This window comes from Eretmochelys imbricata, chromosome 7 (genome assembly GCF_965152235.1).
Source record: "Eretmochelys imbricata isolate rEreImb1 chromosome 7, rEreImb1.hap1, whole genome shotgun sequence".
Classification (NCBI taxonomy): domain Eukaryota; kingdom Metazoa; phylum Chordata; order Testudines; family Cheloniidae; genus Eretmochelys; species Eretmochelys imbricata.
In genome coordinates, this window is record NC_135578.1 from 19,385,477 (window position 1) to 19,408,632 (window position 23,156).

The 23,156-nt window shown below is 41.6% G+C and overlaps 1 protein-coding gene across 8 annotated transcripts in view; it reads right to left on the reverse strand.

Moving 5' to 3' along the window:
- TMCC1 (transmembrane and coiled-coil domain family 1) overlaps positions 1-23,156 on the reverse strand; it is a 196,148-nt gene that overhangs the window by 146,612 nt on the left and 26,380 nt on the right. For 6 of the 8 annotated variants that reach the window (XM_077820929.1, XM_077820930.1, XM_077820931.1 and 3 more), the window contains 2 exons: positions 8,106-8,163; positions 4,279-4,981 (listed from right to left, as the gene is read on the reverse strand). In XM_077820929.1, the coding sequence (XP_077677055.1) occupies positions 4,279-4,824 (546 nt within the window). In that variant the 5' untranslated portion in view covers positions 4,825-4,981; positions 8,106-8,163. The remainder of the gene's footprint in view (positions 1-4,278; positions 4,982-8,105; positions 8,164-23,156) is intronic. The other 2 variants (XM_077820936.1, XM_077820937.1) reach the window with 1 other exon arrangement.

Consider the following 23,156-nt stretch of genomic DNA (forward strand, 5'->3'; position numbering starts at 1 on the left):
TACACATTACTTATAATTTTACTGGGTACAACATGTGACTTTCAACCTGCTATGCCTCTAACAGAGAATGGAGTCTGTGAGCCACATTCTGCCACCCTTATTCACAGAGTAGCATCCTGCTCCACAAATATTCCCAATAAAGTAAGGGTGGCAAAACACAGACCTGTAATATGAGTCCAGAAGAACATTGCAGTAGTCTTAACTTGCTAAACCTCTTGAGTACAATCGGTATTGCCCAATAGTAGTTTTTTTCAGTGGGGTTTGCTGCAATAGTTCACTTGTCACCAAGCAGTTACATTTTTTTTCATAATGTACAGTAGCAGTGACAAATTTTTGCTACCCCTGGGGAACTGCAAAATCTACACTCCTCATGGTTCATACTGCACAGTAACAATGTCATTGTCTGTTCTGCCTCTCTCTGCTACAAGCAGCCCATGCCTACCAAAATACCCAGCACAACACCTGACTTGATTCTTATATTGATTCCTCACTCTAAACTAGTGCCTGGAATGCCTGTATTTCATGATAATGTTAATCTTCTAACGGAGCAATCTGCAGAGACAGAGATTAACACTCCAGCATAATCATAGTGACTTCAAAAAGGAGAGTGAATGTTGGGTAGATGACAACCCAGCAGCAAAAATCTCATCAAAATGAGAGTTTCAGTCAGCAGACTCAGTTAGCTGACAGTGTTAGTGGAAGTCAAGCAAATCACTATTTCAGACTGGGAAAAAAGAACCCTCAGTAAACCAGGTGGTTTTGGAAAGGGGCTCCCAGACTAGGGAGAAAACCATGACATAACTAACATTTAAAATATGCTAAAATACGCAATATCTTACTAGTCAAAAAGTATTTTGGATGATTAGCTTTTCAGGGCAAGGACAGTCTCTTACTATACATCTGTACAGCACCCAGAACAATGCGGTACTGATACTGATTGGAACCTTTGGGTGATACCAGAATACAAATAGGTAGGATACAGACCATGAACACTAGGTACTGATTCTAGCAGTAGTAGCAAAAAAAGTTAGCAGCTTACAGCACAGTTAGGGATCAAACAAATCATATATAGAATCAATATCCAGTGACCCTGGTCTGTATCCTATTATGTATTAGGTACAAACACCGAGCAAGGAAAGTTTCAGCCCAAATGCCCTACCTATAATAGAAGCACATAAGTCGTCTAAACCATTGTCTTAAACAGTGAAAAACAGCACTTTCATGTTCTTATAACATGGTTGGTCTAAATCTTACCATACATTTTGAAACAATTTTACCTTTAGGCTGAAAGTTAAACTCCGACAATCTGGCATTATGAAAAAATATGCCAAATATGCCATGCTTCTGGAACAAATTAAAATGTTCCAACTGTCTGTGGCAAATGTTTTGAGAGGTGGCGTTTTCCCAAAAGGATCTTATTTGCTGGTGAGCTAAGTCTGCTTATTTAAAAAAAAAAAAACAAAAAAAAACCCCACACGATTCTTGTAGGCACCACTCAAATCCAAAAATTGCCCCTCCTTCCTGCCCTTCCCCCCAAAATAGTGGTTAGGAAGATCAGCCAAATGGAATGGGAAGAGGAACCCCATTCTCCTTAAGTCAGGAGGAACACTAATTGGAGGGAGGTAGGAGGGGTGGAAGACAGAGGGGGCAAGAGAAGGGCCGCCTCTTCTGGTGAAAGAGCCATCTTATGTGGCAGGCACTATTCAATATGTGGTGCCTTTAAGTAGGAAGAGCAGCCACCAATGTTGCCTTTCAATTGTCAAAGGTAATATGTACCAAGACGGCCCAGGTACACATACTGTACCTTGTCAAGCTACAAGCATTTCAATGCTTTTACAATACAATATGGTATACAATACCACAAAAACAAAATGACAAGTTTTATCATTTCCAGTGAAAACATCAATCACATTCATTTCCCAGCAAGTATGCTCTAAGGCACAAGTAATGTCACCTGCAGATAAATAAGTTTAAGACCATGGTAATTTAAGTTCAGCTCCAGCGATAGGCTGTCAGTCATCTTAATCGTTAAACTACAAACAGTGTTACTATAGTTTTTGGCTTTGGGTAATTAGGTCCTTATGAGCTCTCATGTCTATTACCTCCCACTAAAGTCTCACAAAATATGAGCCATGAGCCTTCTCTCAACAAAAAAGGAGCCACCACAAACTAATTTAAAACCAGTGAAAGGTGCTATCTTTGGTAGAGTTCAAGTATGAAGTCAGTACTCTTTAAGGATGTGCATTCCACATTACTATTTATTGCTATTCGACTAAACTCTGTCATGAAATTAAAGCCACAAACAGATACCGCTCCAGGAACTGAAGCAGTCTGCCTATCTTAGGTGGAATCTTTATTCTATTGATATGTCTGCCTTAGAATAAAATTGTAATGAATGCTAATACTTTAATTACTGCCTATATATGAACAGAATTCTCATCATGCACTAATTTTTGGCTAAATACCAGGGAAAGCGTAGACAGCGAGACATCAGACTGTGGAATAGTCCAAGGAAAGTAGCTGCACTTTTGTCATTTGGAACATTTAAAAGTAAACTAATAAGTCAACAATTCAAAACCTGTGATGTCTGGTAGCAATTGACAACTGCCACCATAGAACAGTCAGATGTAAGCAGTGACCACTGCCCAAAATGTCTCTCACACACAACTGGTACCAATTACTACCATTCTTGGAAGTCTCAAGGGAGAACCCATGGACTACCTTCCCACTTCTCAGGTGGCCCCTCCAAAACAAGGTTTAGTCTCATCAATGGAGCAGTGTGAGGAAACTTTCAACCAATACTGCTGTATCCATTCTGTAATTTAAGAACCTCAGTCTCCACTACTATTAATTTTTGAGAGGTTTTGTATTTACTAAAATGGCTTCAAGAGCTTAAAGAAATCCAATTCTCCATCTGGTTAATTATAGTCGTTTATACTAAATCAAATTAGACTTGGAAATCAGTTTTGTGTACTTGAAAATACTGTCCTAATTAGAGTATTTGTTTCATCTTTGACAAAGCATGATGAAAAATGTAGTAATGAAGTGGCAAGTATTCCTTATATCTTTAACAATAAACTCTAATTCCAAGATCTTGTCCCTAACGCATGGATTTATTAGGGTCCTAATCCCTCAAAAGCTATATTTTATAAAAATTATAAAATTTTTATCAACATTGTACAAACATGAAATCCAATAGTGCATCAGCTCTGCATCTGATTTGTTCTGAGCTAGATTCTTATAAGTTATTTTAATAAAGAACACAAAAACCAGAATATATTTACCAGAACAGCATGTTCTTTCATTATCACATTTATTCTCCTGTGAATAAAAAGTATGCCCTCTTACAACACTTATCTGGACATATGAAGGCTTTTTATAAATAGTACCACATATATTCCGGGCAATAGCCTTGGTTAAATCAGAAGGCTAATTTTTCAAATGGAGGAAGTTTAACAGGCAGAGATGAATCTTTGTTTTCCTCAGTCAGCACTTTTAAATGTACCAAGTAAATCGATGTAGAATAGAAGAAAAAAAGTGCAAGACAGACTTTTCTCAACCTTACCCCCATCAATCCACTAACTGAAATAGCTTTGCAACCACATGTTGGAACAGATACCACTAGACAGAGACTACATCACTTGTGAACACTTTCTCACATAGATTAGGTAAACTAAGACACTATTAATATAATTCAGCTTCCTGGCTGCTCTAAACAGGATCAATCAGTTTACATGGCAGCGTGAAAACATCTTAAATATAGTCCCACACTGAGTTCACTAAAAACCCAGGTTTTGGGATAGTTTCTCAACATCCAGAGTCTACTTGGATGGATCCATAGTTCCATTCACACAAACTAAACTGTCAATTTTTCTGTAATATAAAGAAGGCCAAAGAGTTACCCAACTTACTAAATAAAGATTTGCTGTAGCAGTCTAGAATGACAGACGCTAACAAGAGGTAGAACTAGAACAGCTGTTGCTGTCACCACCATTACTTCTTTGATTATGGAACACAACATGACCAATATAATGCACTAAGTGTAGCTCTCCAGTTCTGGAGAACAAATGCACATAAAATAAGTCACACATCATTTGAGAAAAAAAGACGTAATGTTGGAATCTTTTCAAGCTCCTTGCTCCACTGGTGAAGATGCTATTTTACATAGTAGCTCTAGTCTATGGCAAGAGAAAAACTTGCTTTAAAAGAGAATTCAAACGGTTTAACAAAACCTAGAAGTAGACTGATAATAAATAAAGATCGGTCTGGGTAACTTACCCGCTCCGCTGCTGTGGCCTCCTCACCAGCTACACAAACAGAAGTCATCTCCAGCACAGACAGGTTAATAGGAGTATCAGTGGTGGAGGAAGACCTGGGCCGGCCTGAATGCATATCTTGGGAAGATTTCCTGTTGATCTGTGGGCTTCCCTTTGGGGCATCCGACTTGCCTCGCCTGCTATGGAGGCTTGTCCCTCTCTTCATCTTAGGTGGCACTCTGATCTGCTGAAGCACTCGATTCAGAGCTGTGGGGTGGGTGGAGACACCATCAATTTCAGTACAGGTGCTTTGGCTTTCCAAATCCATTTCGGGCTCCATATCGGCCTGAGTTTGTTGCACATCATGTGGAGACACTGAAGACCTCCTGCGCTGGTGCTGGAAAAGCTGCTTCAAGCCTTGGCCAATCACATTAATGTTCTCCAAAGCATTATGAGTAATTTTGGACAACTTTTGCTCAGATTCGTGTTGTTTTTTGGTATCTTGATCTTGGGATTTGCCTCCAGGATCAGGGTCGTCATAGATCTGTTCACTGCCAGAAGGCTCCATTAGATGACACCCAACACGTTTATTTGACAATTCATAAACACAGATGTCCCCTGTCTTTATGTATTTTTTTAAATGCCAAGATTGTCAGCCAATTAGGTGTGCAATTGCTTCAAGAGCGACTACACATGCAGCTGTGCCACGGAGGTCTCATGCTTATCTAATGTTAAACAAAAGAGCCAATATTACACATCCATGCAGAAACTAGCAGGTTAAAAAAATCAATACAGAAAACATGCTGTTAAAGTCTCTCTCTTTTGTTCAAGCATCCTTCAGCCATTATATTAGAATCATGTATGCTGTGTGCAGAACAGAGAGGCTATGAAAGGACTGCTCATTCTTTATCAATGAGAAAATGTCCAGGACAGGAGGTGAAGCTGGGGAAAGTGAGAAAAAAGTTAAAAATGCTTCTCATGAAAAACAGGGAATGCATGCAATAGAGCCCAGAACAGTACCTGATAGAACTTGAGTCACTGAGATTCAATATTCATAGTTACATAAGTTATGTCATAATAGATTAATCGCCACTGCAAGATTAATTGTCTTATCAATGATCTGATCTTCAAATGTAATAGCTGTTCTAACACCTATCATATTTTAGATATACTGGAAAACAGAGTAATGAGTCCACAGCTCATTACCAACCACAGCTGTTTATTTCCAATCAAATACACCATGGAATGGCTCATTACTACTAGTATCCATCAAGGCTACAGGTAACTGGATGCTAAAGCTTGCCTTCAAGTGGGGACAGGGAAGCTACTTAGGCGTAACTGGTATAATTTGGTCTATAAAAGTATCTGAGCAAACAAAAAATGCCTTTCTAAAAGCAGATTACTAAGTAACTAGACAGACAGAGGCAGCAGCACAGACATTTCTAGCTCAGCCATTTGAGAAGAGAAAGTGTTCAGCTTCTCCCAGCAAGTCTCAACCCCACCTCCCCCCTTGCTTCAGATGGGAGTTGCCCACACAACACTGACTGCAGTTGAGTGCTAAGATGGTAACACACTGCAGGAGGAATGCAGCAAGGGGATGAGGAAGGGAGCACAGAGGATCTTTTAATATTAAAAGCAGAATATTTAATGGGGGCTGGAGTGAGTGTGGGAAGGTTCACATTACTGCCATAGTTAATGAGATCACATGCGCAGAAATTGGAGGTTGTTTTCTTGTGGGAGAAGATTTTGATTGTGCTTCTATAAATATATACACCAAATCACAGAAGTCCGCTCTCAATCTTGGCAGTAGACAGCATGAAAAAACCATGATCTTATTAAAATGCAACATATGTTTAGGATTTATTAGAACATTAATTTTAATCTTAACATAGCTGGATTGAGAAGGGATTATGATCCAAGATCTCCCTCAGTTTTGTGCACCTTAGACATAACACAATGGGTTAAACTGACATTCCAAGGAAAATTATAGCAGGCAGCACAGCAAGACCAACCAAATGAGCTGCATCAAACTCCTCCTCTTGGATGCCTTAGCAGATGGAGGCAAAATAAAGTACAATATTTAACAGGAAACATACTTTCTTGTGTTGTACTTTTCACCTGAAGATTTCAAAGCATATTGAAAGCATTAAGCCTCAAAAACTTTGGGGGTAAGTGTATAACCGCATTTTAGACTGAATGGCAGACTGAGGCACAGAAAGGTTAATGACTTGACCACATTCATACAGTAATTCAGTGGCAGAGCTAGTAAAATCTAGGAGCTCCAACTCCCAATGGCTTTGTTTGAACTGCTTAAGAAAACCCTTCTCAAGTGACCTGTGTCTTTATGACTAAGGCTACGATTATGTCACAGAGGTCGCAGAAGTCACAGAATCCATGACTTCCAGTGACCTCTGTGACATTGGGCGCCCTCCACGGCTGACCAGCCGCCGTGTAGTATGAAAAACTGCTATCTGACTGAATTTGCTACATAGGGTGTACTGAGCATGCTCACACGAACTCAGCATGCTCAGTAACCTCTGCTGAAGCCAGCAGCGGGCGACCCCTGCAGGAGCCCAGCCACCGCAAGGGGACCCTCCTGCAGCTGGCCCAGTCCAAATCTACATCTCTATACAGGCTGAATTTTGGAAGAAAAGGCAAAACTAGAAAACATTTTCCATTTCATTCAACATGCAAAATGGTTCAGTTAAATCCCAGTGGTTAACAAAAGAGCCCCCAAAACTGTGTGGCATACTAAACGTATAACTTGACATATGATCCATACCTCTATATTTACTTTAAGAATTCCCAAAATATTCATTATTCAGGCAGTCCTTGTTGAACAAAGATGGCCAACTTATTCGCTAAATAATATCTGTATCATCTTCTGCCGTGGCACATTTAATAGCTTACTGCTGGTAGCTTTGTTGATCAGTTAAAACACCCGTAACTAGAGGTACATGAATTATTTGGTGAAAATCACTTACCTGACCAACGTAGCCCTTTTTCTGTTTACAAACTAACCACAAACAGATGATTTTAATCTTTTTATATTTGAAAATAGTTTGACATAGTTTGATGAATAAAGCTTGTTTGCACACAGTCTGTTTGCAAACTGGTCACTAAGTATTCTCTATGTGCATTTATGACTGGATTACTAAAATGCCTTGACTTGTTCCTGGTTCCTTAGTGGCAAACATAAGGAAGTCCCTTTTTCTGTTTGAAAGTTACCTGCCTAACTTTGTATTTTTGTTTAATGAACCTACTGTTGGGCAAAAAGTCCTTTTCAAAATAGTTAAGACATGCATTTGTTCTTACAACTATTTACTTGTGGCTAGCCTTCACTTTCCCGGAACAAATAAAAACTTGCTCTCCCAAACACACACAAATGAAAGACTGTGAATACCAGCACGGTTAATCACTGCATTTTATTTGACTGAACATTCACAAGTGTTGTTTGGTGTGATCACCCCATTTATAGCCATAACACTTTAGATAACATCTATTTTGTAGATCTTGTCTTAAGTACCTCAAATTTTTCACCTAACAACCTTCACATTGTCCTTTTGGGAGGAAATTAAATACAAACCCTTTCAGTAGCTCTCTCAAAAGTCTGCAAATCTGGTTAATTAGAGAAGAAAGATGGCAACATATTAATTTTGTAATAAATCCATATATGCTGTCAAAGACTTGACTGAGCACTTTACAACACCTTCCTGATTACATCTCAAAATGCATTCAAATATTCCTTCAATCGGACAGTTATTTCATAATAGCTTTGCGAAGTAAAGCTGCTCAAATTGAGCAGTTGGCAAAAATAGCTCAGAAGTGTAAAAAACATTTGATACTTGCCTCCATCACTTGTCCTTATGCATGGCTGACTGGTAGGAGCCCCTCCATTGAACAGAAGCTGCAAAAGAAATTGGACATGACGTCTAGCTCTTAGAAGAGATAAATGTATATATTTGGAAAGAATGATATAAAATGAGCATGTTCTAAAATTAAATTTAAAAGACAGATTAAGTGCACCAGGAATAGGCTGAGCTTTCTAAAACTGTTTCAAAGTAGCCCAAGAGAGATAATTAGAACTGAAGTTTAAACTAAGTCTTACAAGATTAATTGTGAAGTTCATGTGAAGGACTGTTCTGTTTCTCAGAATTTATGGTCTTTGGTATGTGTACACAGCATAGCTGGATTTCAAGCTAGAGTCTGCAAGAACAGACTGGTGTGCAGCCATTTTTCTTTCCCTTCTATTTATTTTTAAAATGTTCTGGATACAAGTTAACCAGCTTTGCTCAGTGTTTATTTTGGGCTCCCCTGCCATTTGAAATAAGACCACTTTTCAGCTCATTTATCTATTAAGCTTCTGTGCCTGTCACTTTGTCTGAACTGATATTTTGTTAAGTCCAATGACAATGCTTTGCCATGAATCACAACAGATATCTTCAAGTCCACTACAGCAACTGTGTTGCCCTCCCCCCACACATTTTCCAGTGATGGAAGCACATAAACTGACAAAAGCAGCAGCGCTTTACCGTGGGGAGTGGAATAGCTCCCAGCGCTGGTGCATGGTCTACACTGCCACTTTACAGCGCTGAAACTTGTAGCACTGGGGGGGGGGGGGGGGGAAGGAGGTTTGGTTGTTTTTCCACACCCTGAGTGAGAAAGTTGCAGCACTGTAAAGTGGCAGTGTAGACAAAGCCTAAACTATGAAGCTTGAGCCCTCTTTACAAAGACTTGCTAATGGAGCCTTGAATGGCAGCTCTAAAATGGAATGGGTGCAAGAGATTTTAAAAGATTTTGGGTCCAGACTTAGTGGAACTTGCTGCATCTCAAGCAGCCAATACTGCCTTGTTTTCCTTTCAGAAAGAAAGGATAGTATATTTTCTAACATCTGAACAATTCAAAAAGTACACTGATAATCTGTTTACCATTTTCAGGTGAAAGAGAATGACAAGCCTAATGTGAGGATGTATGTTTGCTACCAAAACAGCATTGAAAAGAGGACTGGGTGGCTCAGAGAACTGGTAGTGCTTTTCTGAGCAGATTTTCAAGAGAACTCAGATTCTATCTAGACCCCTACATGAAGCATCCAGGTTTTCAAAAGTGATCAGCATACAGCAAGTCCTTTGAGAACAAGGGTGCTAGTATCCCTGTGAGGTGGAGAATGGATAATTCAGTCTCTATGGCCCATTCAATCCTTGGCCTCTTTTCCAAGGCTACCAAAGAGGTTTATCATTGGGGAAATTTTTTGTATATAGTTACTTGTCCATTAGGAACCTGACAAAAAAAATAAAAATAAAAAAATAAACTAATCTAACTAACCATCACTTGACAATTCATGTAGGTCACCAAAGAGCTTTAGGATTATTAAAAATATGTAGTAACTACCCATCTGGGCTACATTTTAACTAGCGACCTAGAGATGAACAAGAGTGGCTGGATGTACTTTGAAAATCTGGCCACTTTACTTTGGGGTCTAAATCAAACCGGAGGTCTTTTGAAAATCTGTCCCTTCATTCCTAGGTCACTAGTTCAAATCAAACCGTGATCAGTAACTACCAAAGGCTGTTACTAATCCTAAAACTCTTTGGAGATGTATGTGAATTGAATGTGGTGCCCTCAGTCAGACTGCTAATGGGAAGGAGATTCATACAAAGGATCCCAACAAAAAGCCTCTTTTTGGCAGTCTTGGCAAAGAGGTTAAGGATTAAATGACCTTCAGAGTGAATTATTGTCTCACCTGTCCTGGAAGGGCTACAGATGTGCCATGACAGTGTGGGGGAACTAGCACCACTGCTACCTATGCTATACCTGTTCTGCAGCTAAAGACTTCAATACACAGTGCCCTCCACTATGCACTTTTCCATAAGCGTTATAATTAGAGGGGAAAAATATGCAAGCTCTACGAATACATTAGCACTAAGTGGAAGGCTGCAAAGACAGACAGCACTTGTAGTAAAATTGGGGGTACTCCACTGATTTATCACACCTCAGATTCACATTGCTAACGAGGCAATTAAGAAAAGAATCACCAGGATCACTGAAGTAGGATGACAGAAAATGGAAAAAAAAACCCAAAAAACACATTATGAGAACAAATATGAACAATTCAAAAGTAAAATGGTTCAGGGAAAACATCTTGACTTAAAAGGATTTACACTGGCATAAAACCAGTGTTACACAGTAAAGAATTAGGCCCCCAGTTTGAAGTGGTTCTAATATACATTCTTGCCATTGGATTTTTCAGTTACTAGTTGTCTTACACTTAATCATAATCATAGAATATCAGGGTTGGAAGGGACCTCAGGAGGTCATCCAGTCCAACCCCCTGCTCAAAGCAGAACCAATCCCCAACTAAATCACCCAGCTAGGGCTTTGTCAAGCCTGACCTTAAAAACCTCTAAGGAAGGAGATTCCACCACCTCACTAGGTAATCCATTCCAGTGCTTCACCACACTCCTACTGAAAAAGGTTTTCCTAATAGCTAATCTAAACCTTCCCCACTGCAACTTGAGACCATTACTCCTTGTTCTGTCATCTGGTACCACTGATAACAGTCTAGATCCATCCTCCTTGGAACCCCCTTTCAGGTAGTTGAAAGCAGCTATCAAATTCCCCCTCATTCTTCTCTTCTGCAGACTAAACAATCCCAGTTCCCTCAGCCTCTCCTCATAAGTCATGTGCTCCAGCCCCCTAATCATTTTTGTAACCCTCCACGGCCCAAAACTGGACACAGGACTCCAGATGAGACCTCACCAATGCCGAATAGAGGGGAATGATCATGTCATAAGTAGGCAATGCCCCTACTTATACAGCCCAAAATGCCGTGAGCCTTCTTGGCAACAAGGACACACTGTTGACTCATATCCAGCTTCTCGTCCACTGTAACCCCTAGGTCCTTTTCTGCAGAACTCATGCCAAGCCACTCGGTCCCTAGTCTGTAGCAATGCACGGGATTCTTCCGTCCTAAGTGCATGATTCTACACTTGTCCTTGTTGAACCTCATCAGATTTCTTTTGGCCCAATCCTCTAATTTGTCTAGGGCCTTCTGTATCCAATCCCTACCCTCCAGCATATCTACGACTTCTCCCAGTTTAGTGTCATCTGCAAACTTGCTAAGGGTGCAATCCACGCCATCCTCCAGATCATTAATGAAGATATTGAACAAAACCGGCCCGAGGACCGACCCTTGGGGCATTCCGCTTGATACCGGCTGTCAACTAGACATGGAGCTATTGATCACAACCTGTTGAGCCCAATGATCTAGCCAGCTTTCTATCCACCTTATATAGTCCATTCATCCAGGCCATACTCCTTTAACTTGCTTTAATGTTTTGCCTGCAGTAGAGTACATTTCTTCAGAGAAAGATTCACTGATTCTTTAGATAAAAAAGGTCAGTATGTTCACCTAACATGGCTACCCAGCCTTCCCTGAATCTTAGCTGAAGAACTTGAACTGCAAATAACTATTTTTCTTTTTAAATGTAGTTTGACTGAAAAAATAAAACTAATGTAATTTTGTAAATCTGATGTGCATGAAAGTAGAGTAATGTCTATGCTTCCCACACCGTTCTGACCAATAAAAATTAATCATGACCTGCTATTCAAATATATGGTCTTTCTTAAATATTTTTCGTGTACGCCTTTTAACTTCAAATTATTTTTTTGTACTGAAGTTCAACTTCCATTAATGACAGGTTTCAGAGTAACAGCCGTGTTAGTCTGTATTCGCAAAAAGAAAAGGAGTACTTGTGGCACCTTAGAGACTAACCAATTTATTTGAGCATGAGCTTTCGTGAGCTACAGCTCACTTCATCGGAACATCCGATGAAGTGAGCTGTAGCTCACGAAAGCTCATGCTCAAATAAATTGGTTAGTCTCTAAGGTGCCACAAGTACTCCTTTTCTTTTTGCGAACTTCCATTAAGTTTTTAAAAAAAGTCAAACCATAACTTATAAGAACTGTCCAGTTTTTGCCAATTAAAACTTTGGACAGCTATGCTAAGGCATTATAGAACTCAGTGGGTAGACAGAATCTTAGGATTCTGCACAGCCTTCACATCATAGAATCCACTTTCCACTGGTACTAAAGACTGATTTGGAGATTTATATTGTGACAGTTGCTCGCCTTTTCCCCTTCTTGACTCTGGTAAGGATAAGTCATATTTCCTAGTTTCAATTAGAAACCATAAATTTTCTCCTGCATGCATTTTCCATGAACAAAAACCTCCACAGGGACTGGTTTAATAAAAAGCTTCAGCTTGTAGATGGTTTCTTTCATGAGAAGTAGTCAAAATCTCAGCCTATTGGGGGGGGGGGGATTATTTTTGCAGAATATTTTGTAGTGTCACATATGTTGCAAATGCTAGGTATTATTAGGGCCCTTAATAGTGTAATAGCCAAGCTCAATTAGCCAAGACACTATTGTTATTTTTGCTTCTAACAGGTTATAAAATATTCACTCTAAATCAGCAGATCCTACTGCAAACTGCTAGATTTGGGCAGCAATTTTATGCAGTTACTTATCCAGTCTCCTGGCTGGAGATAGTGCACTTTACTTCAGTTGCTCCCAGGGAGGGAAAATATTAGGAAATGAAAGGAAGGATAAGAAAAAGCCCAGTCTATTTCCAAAAAGCTAGCCCAAAAGGGATTCTGTACCAAAGCATAAAGCTTAATAAGTGAGGCTGGAAAGGCAGTATGAACGCATAGACACCTACGGTAAAGTACAGTATTATAGGAACACTGGTAAACAGCTTCAGTTGATAAGAGGGATTAAGACAAAAAAGTTCACTGTTTAGCAGAATCAAGCAGCAAACTAATATAGGAGGCATAACTGTGGGTGTGTACAAAACTGGTAATCCTTTCAGAAAGAGGATTTGGGAGAAACCAGAACAGGTGTAATGTTCTAAAGAGCTGTGGTTTGGAGAACTCTCAGAGGAAGTTGGCAATGGGCATAACTGTGAGTGAACTGACCTGTGTGAACAAATAAATAGTGAAATGACTACATATCTGGCAAAACAGGTGTATTTGGTCACAGTGCTACAACAGAAGAATTTGAAGGCAGCCAGATTGGAGAGTTACATTAAATGGGAAAAGGGTCAGGGGGAGGATTATAAAAATATTACTACCTATGTATGAAGAACGTGGGACAGTTAATGGGAGAGAGGTAAAATGGGAAAAGTCAGTAAGAAAAATATTGAGCAGAGGACACAGTTCTAGGACACGTACCACCCCTCGTGTAGATTAATGAAAGATAAGACTTGCTGGAAGTCGTGTTTAAATTACCAAAATGAGACACACAGGAGAAGCAGGGACCCAAAAGCAATCTGGGTTGCACAAACTTTTGTCACACCTGAGATTAGTTTACTCAGAATGAGAGAAACAAAGGGAGTGCTGCCAAAATGGATTAAGGATTAAATGAAAGGAACAGAGGCAGAAAGCCTTAGTAAACTCGAACCACTGCAGATGTGAGAGGTAACAAACTGGCTGCAGCATAAGTAATGTGTGCCCCACCTTCTTTTAGGTACCATATTGAAAATTCAGAAGTGGGTAAAAATCTCAGGAGTGGCTACATCTGATGAAATAGAAAGGGGAGGCCAGTATGCACCAAGGAATCAAGAGAACTAATCCACAGTGGCTTGGTTAGAGACCTCATACCATTTAACGCTCAGGTGCCACCCCTTAAGTAGGGGCCCCAAAGCAGTCCCTCTCATCCTTCTCCCCCTACACCCAGCCCCACACACTTCCTTGACCCCCACCCCTTGCCTCTGCACCCGGACCTACACTTTCCCCCCTGCACCCATATCCAGACACTCCCTTCCTGTTGCCCCACAACCAGCTCCACATTTTTCCCCCACACCGAAGCTCTGAATTCTCTCCTCTGCACCCAGCGCCATGATCTCTGCACCCCAAACCCAGCCCAAGCTCTTACCCAGAGAGGCAGTCCATGAGCCTGAAGAGCGCCATCCCTTCTAGAGGTCAGGTAGCTCTGGAAGTACCAAACCCCACCCTCTTCCTGCTTCCCCAGAAAAACCAAATGCCCAGATTCAATTCTGCGATCCTCCTGGGGACTTGAGGTTCCTGATCCCCCTGCCCTCCACTTCTTCCCTGGGAGCTGGTGTTGCCTGGTGCCCATGGGTGCCAAAAGTACTGCAAAGGCGGGGACCAAGCAGTGCATGGGGTTGCAACACTACTCAAAATTTGGTCCAGCTGCCCCTCCATTTTGAGAGAGGGGCAGCCAGTCCAAATATGACTAAGGGGCGTAGCGACCTGGCACATGAAGTCTCAGCACCACTCAAATTTGGCCTGGCTGTCCCTCTGTCAGGATGGAGGAGCAACTGGGCTAAATTTCCAGCTCCAGTCAGGGGTTGGGAGGGCTGGGCCCCTCCCTCCCTCGTTGTATAGCTGATTCAATTCACTATCTTGCATCTTATTGCAAGCAGAAACCACAGCTTAAATGGGAACAGAGAAGAGAAAGCGGAGCAAAGGAATCTAAAGCCAAATAAAAATATTTTTCAGACCACCTCCACACTGTGAATGTAAAAAATATTGGAATACATGAAGAAATTAGTATTTAGCATGCCAGACTATTTTCCCATAATTTTCATCATAAATTGTTAAATTCTCCTAACTTATTCTTGAAATTATCCAAAATAGTAAGAAAACCAGGAAAGTGCTGCATATGAATTCGTAGAGCCCCTTCTCTCTCACTCACCACAAAAGAACTGTGTTACCGGCTATGTCTATACTGTACTACAGTGGTAAGTCGACCAAAGTTACGCAATTCCAACTCCAGCCCAACTTATTGCGACATTCTCCCGTTGACTTACTTTACTCTTCTCATTCCGGGTGGAGTACCGAGATCAAATGGAGAGCGCTCTGCCGTCGATTTAGCGGGTCTTCAATAGACCCGCTAAATCAATCCCCGGTACATCGACTGCCAGAGTGTCAATCCAGCAGTAGTATAGACATAGCCGCAGATTTGGCAGGAACACTGCCTAGTTATTAGAGTAAGGGACAGAAGACTGGCTGAACCAATGATGCCAGACTCTTCCAAAGAGACCTGGGGTAAGTCAACCTCTGTACCTCAGGGTTTCCCATCTGTAAAATGAGAAAACAACTGTCTCCAAACAAGGGGAGGAGTGTTAAGGTTAAAGTTGTAGAGATACTTGAATAAAATATTCTGTAACCAAGCAAATATTTAGCATTTCCATTTAAACCAATATAAATATATACAAAGCCTTATCACTATGTTAATTATTCATACTTATGATGAGACAGTACCCAATTTTATAAATTAGCACGTAAACAATTATAAAAACAAGGTAATCACAAAATATACTTTGTTAATTCAATATGTATTTTAAACTACATTAGAAGACTATTTATAGTATAAAAGTAGTCTAGTTTATTATGTGAAAGTACTGACGTCACAGGAATAGAAAATCTTACTACAGAACCGTGCTATTGAACTAACTGGGAGAGATTGCCATTTGTGTATATAAATTAGCAGAGTACATAATAACTAGGTTTTACTTAAGCCAAAAATAAAGTTACATTAAGTTTCAATGATGTGTTTAGCCCTGTAAAAATATAATGCAGACAATCCATGTTCTGGAATGCTCACAATCCTATGTTATACTAGATTTCAAAATCTACTGAGACCTGTCCCTAATTTTCTTTGGACAAATCTGCTGAATGCTTATAGTTTTGGTAGGGCAATTCTTTAAGTCATTTGGAAGGGTATTAACCATCTTCATGCTTTCGTGGGGTGGGGAGGAGGAGGGAGAGAAGCCACCTCTCCTTAACCTTCCACCACCACCCCCATTAACAGATGGTATTTAGAAAGGCTCACCTGCAGAACATTTTATGCTTTGGTACACAGGAAACGTATTCATTAGCTCTATTCTTGTAACCATTAATTCTTCACATGCTTCTACTTTATATGGGGCAGCATGTTCAGAGACTCATCAAAAAGTGCCTCAGTGTAGCTAATTTTTCATCACCACCCTTACCCAATCCTAACACCTGCATAAGTATTTTCTGGCTATAACTTTAGTTTAATAATAGTGCTGACCAATACATACCGCCCAAATAGCCATAAGGCCTAATAAGATCAAAGCTTGGGCTTGGAGTAACAAACTACTCGAGTAAAAGAGTACTAGCTACTGTGCAATCTCTTTTGCCATAATAGTTTAGGAGTGAAAGACACCTTACTGCTTGTACTATTTCAGAAATGTTTCAAACTATTTCATGCTGACGTTCTAGAATAAAAGGCTCTTTGTCCATACATAGTATCAAAGCCTCAAAACCATGGTTTCCCACACAAAGGTATCTTTGATTATGCTGCTAGGATAGAGGACAGCAATTCTATCATTAGGTTAGATGCGTACAGTACACCTTAAACACAAGTATCATCATCATAGCTAGTTCTCAGATAACATCTGTTCAATTGTGCAGCACCTGTCAAAAAAGCTTACAGAACGTTAGAAACCACTAGGAACGGGATAGATAATAAGACAGAAAATATGATAATGGCACTATATAAATCCATGGTACATCCACACCTTGAATACTGCATACAATTCCAGTCCCCCCATGTGAAAATATATATATGTTAGAATTGAAAAAAATACAGAGAAGAGCAACAAAGGCTTCTGTGGAGCCTGCAGGTTCAGGGCATGAAGAGGCTGGAAATCGCTTTCTCCCTGCCACTCAAGAGCTTAGCTGAGGGATGGAGAGTCTTCCCCATGCCAGCGCTGTGTGGGGCTTTGGCACATGCAGGGCTTGGCTCCTCCTGGCCAGCACCCTGGGCTGGAGGGTCTTGGGCTTTTCTGGGGCGCCAGCCCAGCCAGAGGCAGTGGGGGAAGGAAGGAGCCTGCCGGCCCGGGTGTTGATGAGCTGAGAGCTCTTACCAGGGGCTGGTTCTCCGCCCAGCACTGGGAGTGGGACATGCTCCGTGGGGGGGATGGATATGGAGGAACAGTGGGGCTGGGGGGGGGCAAAGGGGCAAAGCAAGGAGAGGGGGGGAATGTAAAGGGCCAATGCCAATGTGTGGCAGCAGAGGCAACATGTAACCATCCACCACCAGAAACAGGGCGGGGCTCCGCTGCCTGAGAGCCAGCACGCAGCAGGGGCTGCACTGGCAGACCTGCAGGGGGAATGGCTGGCCCAGTACATTGCATCTTTGCCCCGCCACCAGGTTTGCACCCCACCCCCACCCCCTGCCAGTAGTTATCAGGGGGGGAGAACAACAAAAATATGGGACAATTTGCCTGTTTTTAAGAAAAAGTCAGGACGCCTGCAGGAGGGCTTAAGTATGGGACTGTCCCTTTAAAAACAGGACGTCTGGTCACCATAAATAGGTCTATAAAATCATGAGTGAAGAAAGTGTTATTTACCCCATCACATAACACAAGAACCAGGTGTAAACAAATGAAATTAATAGACAGCAGATTTAAAACAAACATAAGGAAGTACGTCTTCATGCAACACACAGTCAATCTGCGGAAGCTGTTGCCAGGGGATGTTGATAAGGTTAAACGTATAACTGGGTTCAAAGGAGAATTCGGTAAATTCATGGAGGATAGGTCCATCAGTGGCCAGGCTCTGGGTGTCCTTAAATCTCTGACTGCCAGAAGCTAGGACAGGACGAGATGGGACGGATCCCTTGATAATTGCCATGTTTTGTTCATTCCCTCTCAAGCATCTGGCACTGGTCATTGTCCGAAGGCAGCATGGGCTAGATGGACCATTAGTCTGATCAAGTATGGCCATAAATACCAGTGATCAAAGTTGTTTTTCTGATCACTGATCCAATGTCAGTGCATTGAAGATCTGACTGATCCTTAAAGTGCACTAAGGGTATGATTACATTTCAAGTTTGAGTTGTGATTCCCAGCTCAAGACAATGTACTTGCACTAAGCTCTCATTGGACTAGTGCACAAAAAACAATGTACCCACAGCAGTGCAAGCTGCAGGATGGGTTAGTTGCTCTGAGTATATGCCCATCTAAGACACAAGGCACGTATTTGGGGTGACTAGCCTATCCTGCCACTTGAGCTGTAGCGGCTACACTCAATCACAGCTAGCATGAGTATGTCTCCTTGAGCTTGGAATCACATCCCAGCTCAAAGCATAGACATACCCATATGTGCAGTTTTTGTACCCTGTTTCAGTAGAGAGACACATTTTAAAGGCCTGAACATATTGTTTTATTTATCCATTTAATGCCTATATGATTTTAGAGGTCACTATCTAGAGCATAGCTAGAAAGAGAAACCACGACTTCAGCCATTCTAGTAGCTATGCAGTGATACCAACTATTAATCACTAGCAATTAAAATACTGATGATGAAAAACTTGTCAAAATCAAAGTAGGGCGGGAAGCAAGATGAAAGTAAAAAATATATTATTTCAAGGTATATACTTGTTGACTAGTCAGTACTAGTAAAAGATTTCAGGCATTCCAAGAGTATACAGCCTTTGCTTCTACACAAAGAGACTACATATTACAGGGGTGGGCAAACTACGGCCCAGGGATTGCCCCCCATGGTGCCGCAGGCCCCGCGCCACTCTCAGAAGTGGCTGGCACCACGTCCCTGCGGCCTGGGGGGGGGGGGCAGAGGGCTCCATGCATTGCCCTTGCCTCCAGGCACTGCCCCCACCCCCGCAGCTCCCATTGGCTGGGAATGGGGAATCGCGACCAATGGGAGCTTCAGGGGAGGTACCTGGAGGCGTGGTAAGGGCAACATGCAGAGCCCTGTGCTCCCTCCTCCCCCAGGGGCTGCATAGGGACATGGTGCCAGCCGCTTCTCGGAGGGGCATGGCGTGGGGCCAGGACAGGCAGGCAGCCTGCCCTAGCCCTGGTGCGCGCCGCTGCCACCCTGGAGCGGCTTTAGGTAAGTGGCATTTGGCCGGAGCCCGAACCCCTCCTCCAACCCACTCCTCAACCCCCTGCCACACCTCACACCCCTCCTGCACCCCAACTCCCTGCCCTAAGCCCCCTGCTGCACCCTGCACCCCAACCCCTTTCCCTGAGCCCCTTCACACCCCACACTGCTCCTGCACCCAACCCCCTACCCTGAGCTCCCTCCCGCAGTCCGCACCCCTCCTGCACCCCAACCTCCTTCCCTGAGCCCCTTCATACAGCCCGCACCCCTCCTCTGCCCCAATCCCTTGCTCTGAGCCCGTTCCTGCACACCACACCCCCTCCCACACCCTGCTCTCCCTCCTGCACCCCAAACCCCTGCTCTGCATACAATTTCCCCACCCAGTGTGGCCCTCGGCCCAAAAAGTTTGCCCACCCGTGATATTGTATCTTGAGCAAGTTACTGGTTCCATCAGTTGAGCAGCTTTTTTTAAAGGACTGGTCCAGCCATAAAGGGTTTCACTTAACCCCTGAAGAGTCAACATGGATCCCCTTATTAGCATCAAGAGCAGTACTGGAACTAAAGTTACCTTCACTTTTTAGCACCACTGGGATTTTTATGAAGATCCTTAAGTACAAATAAATTTAATCTTCCACATTTTACAAGACATAAGATGTGAACAAGCCCTGGTTAATACTGCAAACACTTTTGATGCATTCAGCACATGTGCATTAGCCTTACAACTAGACAAGGAAAAAGTTCACTGGCGTGGCATGAACTCTATTTGCTCACTTTTTACCATCATAATTGAGTAGAAAATTACTGATTTTATATTTGTCCATCAGAAATATTTACCCAAAAGGAGTTTTGCAAGGCTGCAGTAGATTCACTTCCTCCTTGTGGAACTGTACAGATTCAGCTACACACCTGGCACTGGACATTTGTAACATTCACACTATTTTGTGACTAGCTTTCAAAATATACCACATAACTTCCTCTCCTCTTTCCTCCCTCAAAATCAAACAATGGTGACAGCCAAGCCAGTTACAGCACTTCCTTTCAAAAGTGGCTCTGTACTTTGCTTCCCTGAGGCTATCTGTGTAGCTAAGCTTTTCATCAGAACTTTTGGTGCCAATTCTTTTGAAAATATAAATAAAATGAAAAAACCCAGCTCACAGGAAGATATTACAGACCATTCTGTTTAGAAAAAAGTCCACTATACAAGGTGTGGTCTAAGTTTAACTCTTTATTGCATAGGGCATCTGTCAGGAACATCTCTGCAGACAAGAGTTGGTATGGTCTAGTAGTAGTTCCCAGTCAAAGGCAGGAGAGTTAAATTCTAATCCCAGCTCTGGCAAGGACTAATTCAGGCAACTCACTTGAATTCTGCAACTCAGTTTCCCCTTCTGTAAAACCGCAATACTTACTTACCTCTGTAAAAGCACTGTGAGATCTACAGGTGAGAAGTATTCCAAAAGTGCGAAAAACTTCCCCACAGAGCTAAAAATCACAGTGGGTGATATCAAAAGCAACACTGACACTTTCAATGTCTCAAAGCTGACTCAAATGTCAAGAACAAACTACAAACAGTGGAAATAAGGGCATTTCATTGCACTTCCCAAGGAAAGACAAAAGGCTACAGGCTAAAATAGAAGTAGAATTTGGGATTGGTTAAATATTCAAATGCACTGCTCATGATAGTGTGGAGATGGAATCTAATTTTAATCCCTTGATGAATCTGCTATGTGACAATGGCAGTATATGATTTGGAATGAACTAGCTGCTTCAGTTCTAAAGATACCCAGGACTGGAATAAGAGAATCAGAGAAACTCAAAGTGAGTTGCATTGGCAGACTTGTATAGTATACTGGCGTAACTTATAGAAAATTGCTTTCTTAGAGGGAATGACTGAAGGGATTTAAAGTGGGGTCACGAATAGAGATTTTTTAGATTCAAAAGTCAGCAAGACAATGTAAGACAGACTTTCATAAAAGCCATAAGTAACAGGTCTTACTTACTTTTCATCAACAAAAATGTGTCTTGCATATTTTGCATCAGGTCAGAAGAAATGCAAACGCTTTGGTGGTAGTTTTGCTGCCTGCCAACTGCTTTTCAAATGACAGCAATCAGTGTCAGGGAAGAAATTGTGTAGAGTCACATACCACCAAACACACATTATGAATGGTTTAAACTAGTGCTGTAATTCCTTCACTTTGGAAAGCACATTTACAAAGTGATTTTAAAAAAAACACACAAACTATCCAGGCTTGGAGTAATAAAATCCTCCCCCTAGATCACTACTAGATCTTTCAGTGCTCAATAGTTGACTTACCTATGGGGACAATAACAGAAGACACTTCAGACCAAGAGTAGTTTTTCCACACAGCTCAGCAGAATCACAAAACTTTTTTGCTGACTTCACCATAGTCAATATAAAATGTACAAAAACTCTGATGCACAGCTTTAGTAAAATAAATTGAACCATTCCACTTCAACATGAAACAGCTTAGAGGACTGAACGTGAACCAGAAACTCTTAATCAGCCATAGAATGGAAAGATATCCACTGCAGACCCAAATTATTAATTTATTTTACCTCTCCAGTTCCTAAGCTGGTTCTGCTTTTATGAATTATCTTTGAAATATGTACCTAAAGGGCTCTCCTGCTAGATATACAAAGGAATTATTTTGAATCTACCAAATGAGGGTTAGTTCCCCTGCAACTGTTGACGTGGACCTTAAAGTTCTTCTGTGAAAGACACAGATGGTTGTCATTTGAAAAGCAATTGGCAGGCAGCAAAACCACCTCGAAAGTATTTTCATTTCTTCTGACATGATGCTAAATATGCAAAACAAATATAGAAGTCTGGCTTATGCTGCTTTACTGACTTTTCAGTCTGAAACACTGCTATTCATGCCCCACTTTAAATTCCCCAACCACTCCCTCTAAGGGTTAGTCTACACCGGCAATGTTAAAGTGCGTGGCTTGTGTAGGCGCAGCAGAGCAAAAAAACCACCTGCACGAGAGGCGTGGCTCCCAGCGCTGGTGCACTGCATACACTGGTGCTTTACAGCACTGAAACTTGCTGCGCTTGGAGGGCGGGGGGGCGAGGGGTTCACACCTGAACAAGAATGCTGCAATGCTGTAAAGTGCCAGTGTAGACAAGCCCTATGAAAAATTTCCTTCCTGACTGAAATTTTCCCAAATAAACCAAGCAGGGAAGCTTGTCCGCTCATTATGGGGATGGAATGCATCATTTAAAATAGGTCTAGTCTAAAAAAAGTTTTTAAAATTAATTTCACGAGATCTTAATTTTGGGTTAGACTTTTTACATTGATTTTACTAAGAAGGAATCCCTCCCACTAGTGCTGCATACAAAAAGTAGTTTAAGTCAGGAAAGAGCAGCACAACACAGACACCTTTCAGAAATCTATACAGTGCTTCATGGAGTGGAGAGAATTACTCTTGCACGAAGTTTTTCCAAGGAATGTGGAGAGCCAATAATGATTACAGCACAAATTAGGAGTCTTGCAATATGGGTTCTATCCCAACTATAGTACACAATTTCTGTAACATCAGGGAAGTCGGCTGACCTCTGAGCTTCACCTTCTGAACCAAGGGGATACTCACGTGTATCACAATGATGCTGATTTATTCAATTGTTTCCAAACTGATCAGAGGTCTTCAGGTGGAAGGTGACACAGAAGTGCATGTTACTGATGTACTAAACCTGGATCAGGGTTCACATACTTTATCAGGTCACCTTTCTTCACAGCTTTTCAGCATCTCCACTTGGAAAGCTTTAAATAACTAACTGAAGGTTAGAGACTCAATCTAGTAGATTGGTCCAAACGGGTTGTTTCATAACAACAATGAATGACTACACATCTTGGGTTTATGAGGCTCAGAGGCTACAAAAATGAATGTTAAGTACATACTGATAAGTGATAGAGTTGTTTTTGGCCTGTGGCCCATCGTCTCTTCCTGCAAGTCTAATTACAGCCCCCCCGGTGATGCCACTGATTTTCAT